Genomic DNA, 5,786 nt, shown 5'->3' on the forward strand with positions numbered 1-5,786 from the left:
AGTTTTTGCCATGGATATTTTGTGGGTCAGAAGATAAAAAGTTTGGGAACCACTGCTTTAAAACACATCTACAACTGATGAACTTTTAGGGTCAGTCAGCCCAACTCTAGATGTATACACAACCAGCTGACCTAAAATATAACTCAGTCAGTTTTTATGGGTTTTTACGTAAACCTTGGTGCAGTAATAGCTGAGACTGACCCAGCCTAATCTAATCACTAACACATGGGACAGAAACTAATCAGTGGAGGTTCGTCTACAACTGATTGGCATTTGGAGTCAATTCAAAATGGCTGCCAAAGCTTATTAATATTAGTCAACTCAAAAATGGCTTTAACTCTCAGTTTAACAAATGTTGAAGTGAAATGTGATAGGGTAGTAGCAACACATACTTTGAGCGTGGTACCATCATAATACTGTTGCATCTTCATCATTTCTTAACTTCAGATGTTCTTGGTTAAAATTTGGGCATAGACGATKTGTTCCTTCAGTTAATGCTAGGTTCATTTAATTTGTTTAGGGTGTCCTTGAAGTCAGTAGGTTAAAAGCAAACTAAGCAAACACACACAAATATAAAAGTTTCTTTTGTTTTAGTTTTTTTAGTTACAGGTCAGGGTTGATCTATCCATAAATAAAAGCTTAAATAAAAACCGAGACACTATCAGGAAATGGAATATTGCAATACAATAGTTGTTTTCTCACACCCCAAGTTGTTTATTCATCTTTCAGGTTCTACTGGGACTTCACCATGCTGATGTTCATGGTTGGCAACCTGATCATCATCCCTGTCGGCATCACCTTCTTCAAGGATGAAACCACCACACCCTGGATCATCTTCAACGTGGTCTCCGACACATTCTTCCTCATGGACTTGGTGCTCAACTTCAGGACGGGCATCGTGTTCGAGGACAACACCGAGATCATCCTCGACCCCAAGAAAATCAAGAGGAAGTACCTGAAGAGTTGGTTTGTGGTGGACTTTGTCTCCTCCATACCCGTGGATTATATCTTCCTCATCGTGGAGAAAGGGATCGACTCRGAGGTGTACAAAACGGCTCGGGCACTTCGCATCGTTCGCTTCACCAAGATCCTCAGTCTGCTGCGCCTTCTGAGGCTGTCCAGGCTGATCCGGTACATCCACCAGTGGGAGGAGGTGAGCTCAGCTTCATCATTTATCATCCGGGGTCTGAGTCGTACTTTGACCATCAAAAGTTAGCTTGTATAGGTATTAAATTGCCTGTGACATGCATATCCTTCAAATACAAAAAGTCAAAGAAAACATCTTCATATTTAGGAAACATGGCACAAAACACACGATTTAACCCATTTTATCACATCACTGGCAGATTTTCTTTTGAACTTGTCTCAGCCAAAGTGAAACAGGAAGTGACATCAAAGGGGAACTTTTTCAGAAAGAAAACTCTGGTCTTTGTTTGTTAAAACAATATTATTTGAACTTTGACTCTTCATCTCTCTCTTATTGGGACTCAAAATAATCTAAATAAATGTCCGAAGATTCCCTGCTGTCTGTTTACATGCAGATATTCCCTTTTGACATCACTTCCTGTTACTTCACATGTAAATATCTCAACAACTGTTCATCTCACTGGTGTGAAATTGCTTTTGCAACATGTTATTAATGTTATCTTTCCAAAAATGCATTCACATTTATCACAAAAATTTGATGACACAGGCACTTTAAAATATGATAAGATGAGCTTTTATTAGTCCCACGAATGGGAAATTTAGGTTGTCACAGCAGGCAGTGGACAGTACAAAAACAGAAACAAGAGGATACGGTATAGAACACCATACAATCCAACTTGAAATATAGTATAAACCCTAAAAATAAAAATAAATGCATATACAGAATACAAATGTGTGTGTATATACACACACATACATGCATACTCCCACAGTCACTTTCTGTCCRCAGCAGAGATGCTGCTGCCTAGCAGCCCACACCAAAAAAAATGGACGATGCCACCACAGAGTCATAGATGGTCCTCAGGAGTGGCCTCTGTGCTCCAAAAGACCTGAGCCTCCCCAGCGGGTAGAGCATAATCTGTCCTTTTTGTAGATTATTTTTTGTGTTCTTAGTCCAGTCCAGTTTATTGTTCAAATGAACCCCAAGGTACTTGTAGCTGTCCATAGCCTCAATGTCCATACCTTTGATGTTCAGTGGTTGCAGCGGAGGATGTTTGTGCCTACCGAAGTCAACCACCAGTGTTTCTTTTTTTCTTATAATGTCATTTCCTCATCAAAACCCAGAGTGTTGCTTTGACTCATTCGTGCATCTTTGAGAAATCCTTGAATCTCCTGTGGCTATGTGGAGCTGCCAAAACGCTTGCTGGTACAAAGCTCCGCCTATTTGTACGCAGCACCTCCATGGAGCTCAGTCCCCAGCTGAGCTCTCGCCCCACTGTTCTGAAGTGGGAGCGAGAAACTCTGCCTGACAAGTTAGTCTTGAATAAAAAAACTAAAGAAGGAAGGAAATTAACTACTGACACAACCTTTTTAGAACAAACGATCAAAAGGAAACTCTTTCAGACATAAAACAAAACTACACAAATCAAAACAAGTGAGATTTCTGGGGTCTGCGTCCAGAAACTTATAATCCTTTTCCATGGTGTAGTGTCGGAACGGTCGGTGTAGGTACGGGTCGGACCGGTTGGTTTTCCACTGATGTTCCAGTCCGGTCCCAATGGGTGTGTTTTGGGCGGTTGGTGGAGGTGGTTTTTAGGTATTTTGAATAAAGATTAATGGGCAAAATGAGAGATGGAAACACATTTGAAGAATAACTTTTGAAATTTTAAACATTTGTAAAAATTAAGCCAATCAGTGACGAACAGTGTTCTGACGTCGCATTTTGGTGTCAGCTGGGGCTGCTTGGAACCACAATGAAGTAGGTACTTAAAAAAGGGCCGGTTCCATGAATCTGGCCTAATGGAAATGGCTTGGAACCGTACCGAACCATACCGACACTACACTAAGTGGCACTAGTGGAAAAGGGGCATTAAAATGAATCCCAGTAACCAGAAGAAGACAGAGTCAAGTTAAATGCTTGATCGGCAACTTTAGCTAAACCTGACTATAAAATAGGACTGGGCYGTATGACTGAAAAATGTATGATTATTGATATAGATAATTATTGATTATTTTTTGGTTTTACCTGTTTGAAATAAGAACCAGAAGAAAAACTGCTGATTAAAATTGCCAAACTGGTGACAGGACCTTTTCCTCTTCATCCACAATTTCCTCTCTAGCTGTTGCATCAACTCCTTTTACTCCACGTCGTTCTTTATTACTTTCAAGCAGTTGTGAGGCACGGTGGTGAAACATGAAACTGCTGCTGCGTTTGTTGCTCTGCAGGTTGTTAGTTCACCAAAGACTGAGTGAGTTAGTTGATGCCATCAACCTTGCTTAGCTGGGCCGTGAGAGGTCAAGCAGCTAAAGCCTTTCCTCTGCCTACATCCCTCAGAATGCTGTGTGGTTCTGGATCAGAGTTCAGTGAAATTATCAGCTATCTATCGAACGTATTTTCTACTGATATTGATGTGAAATTCTATCACAATGTATATTATTGTTTTATTGCCCYGCCTTCCAATGAATTAGATTATCTTTTCAAACCGCATCAAATAAAGGTGAGGTCATTTTACCAAGACAAGACATCCATATGAAGTGGGAAACGGCTCCGATTAAATCAAAGCTGAACCCATTGACCAGCGAGCTGGACTTAAATAGATGAATCTCGGAAGGAGCAGATGAGCAATAAGTACACAGAGGGATGTCCAAAAGGAGGAGTCAGGAGAGGCCAGCCAATCACAGAGGTGGAGCTGCAGTGTTATGCAGACAAATGGCCTCAGGCTGTAACATCGTGTTCACGTTGCTCAGTTTATTTCATGTTCTGCACATTCTAATGATGCAGAACGTGGCAAAGCTTTCACATAACCTCAGAAAGCTTCTTTAGAATTCTGCTAATGAGTTTAAAAGTCCATCATCCAGTCACAGCTGTACAGAGATGTTATTATAAGCATGGATCCCACCTCAGCTTTCAGTTTTATCAGTGTTTTAACTAAGAATACATGATCAGGTTTCAGTGCAGGGCTTTATGTGAGTAAACAATCATTTTTGTTTCCATGTCTAAACAATCCTTTTGTATTTAATAAGCAGTGAGAGTTTACAGGGTTGTGTTACAACACACCTGATAACAAGATTATAGATCATTATAACCCAGTTTACTGGCGCAGTTAATTAAAACATTATTTGTGCTTATCTTTGGGAAAGTGGAAGAAGAGGTTTCATGGGAACGAACACAAACACTGGAGAGAAATTAATTGGATTTTTTTTTTCTCTTTGTAAGAACTATGTTTTTCTTTTTTATATTAATTTATTGTGGCAGGCAACACGATGTGGCAAACTAATATTGATGAACTGCATGAACCAAGAACGTTCTTGCCATATTATTAACAGTATATCATATTTTGTACATATTGCTTCCAAAAACATGCTTGTTGGTCATTTTTGAAAGTTGTTTATGTCAGTAGTTCTGCTTTGTGAAGGACATACGTTTTTTTAATTTTATTTATTTTTTTACATTTAAAGAATTTTATTACTTGCTGTTGAAAGGCATATCTGACAAAAATGTTTTACCAATGTCTGGGTGTGTGTCTGTTAGTTCAACCCATTCTCACTCCCAGTTCGTCACATATTGACGCTTTTCCAAGMTTCCCTCTGCGTCCTGTTTTGACATGTTGTGTACCCCACAAGCGTCACTTATTGACGAGATGGGGCAGAATCCGTTGTCATAATTTCAGAAAGTGTAGAAAATGCACAAATCTAATCGTCCCAAAGCCTGAAATGACCTTTATTCGCTCTAGACATCCTGTCCCTGARCCTAGTACCTAAAATTAATCATCGACCCTGATAACTAAAGTTAACCATTTTTATGAAGTGTAGGAAATTCACGTCAGCTACATGTTCCAAAGCCTAAAATTACCTAATATTCACCCTAGTCATCCTATCCTTGACCCAACAACCTAAAATTAACCATTAATCCCGATCCCTAATATTAACCATGGACCCCAACTCAAGGACCCCTATATTTTGCGTCCCGACGCCTCAAAATCGGACGCCGAGGGAACCCGGAAATGCCTGGTGCGTCAGTAACTGACCTGAAGGGGTTACCTGATGCGTCAAAATAAGACACAGAGGGAAGCTTGGAAAAGCATCAATATGTGACGAGTTGGGAGTGAGAATGTGAGTTTGTTAATTAAATATCTTGAAAAACACTGATCAAATGTTAAAAATTTGGAGAGTTTAATAATTTCAGGTACATCAACAAATGATTAGCTTTTGGACACTAATYCATCCATAAAACTAATGTATTATTAATGTCCCCCTTTACAGAGGCGGGGGACATAGAAATGCTCTCCATCCACCCGCCTGTCTGCCTATCTGTTCACCTTATGAGATTATTTACATAATGAAGGCCTGTGATGATTCCAACAAAACTGCTAACAGCTGGTCACTACTGAATGTCCAAGCCCTAGTGACATTTACAAGGTCATGTGATCCAAGATGGCTGCCGTCGTAGCTGAACCTTACATCACATAAAAATGGCAGTAGCTCAGTAACGAAAGCAGCTACTGAGCTAAATTTCTTTTTGTAAGTATGGGCCAACACATACTGTACTCTGGGCATTTGTAGATTGCAAGTGATAGTTTTTTTTAATCAGATTTATTGGTTATAAATGGTGCTATCTGACAGTGTTTTGAAAATGCAAC

The 5,786-nt window shown here is 39.8% G+C and overlaps 1 protein-coding gene across 1 annotated transcript in view; it reads left to right on the forward strand.

The window, feature by feature from the left end:
- Window positions 1-5,786, forward strand: part of hcn2b (hyperpolarization activated cyclic nucleotide-gated potassium channel 2b) — a gene marked incomplete in the record, with an annotated part of 73,884 nt that overhangs the window by 3,501 nt on the left and 64,597 nt on the right. Inside the window, 1 exon segment of the mRNA XM_014004564.1 lies at window positions 730-1,153. Coding sequence (XP_013860018.1) covers window positions 730-1,153 — 424 coding nt within the window.

The sequence above is a fragment of the Austrofundulus limnaeus genome, unplaced genomic scaffold, assembly GCF_001266775.1.
Source record: "Austrofundulus limnaeus strain Quisiro unplaced genomic scaffold, Austrofundulus_limnaeus-1.0 Scaffold25, whole genome shotgun sequence".
Classification (NCBI taxonomy): Eukaryota; Metazoa; Chordata; class Actinopteri; order Cyprinodontiformes; family Rivulidae; genus Austrofundulus; species Austrofundulus limnaeus.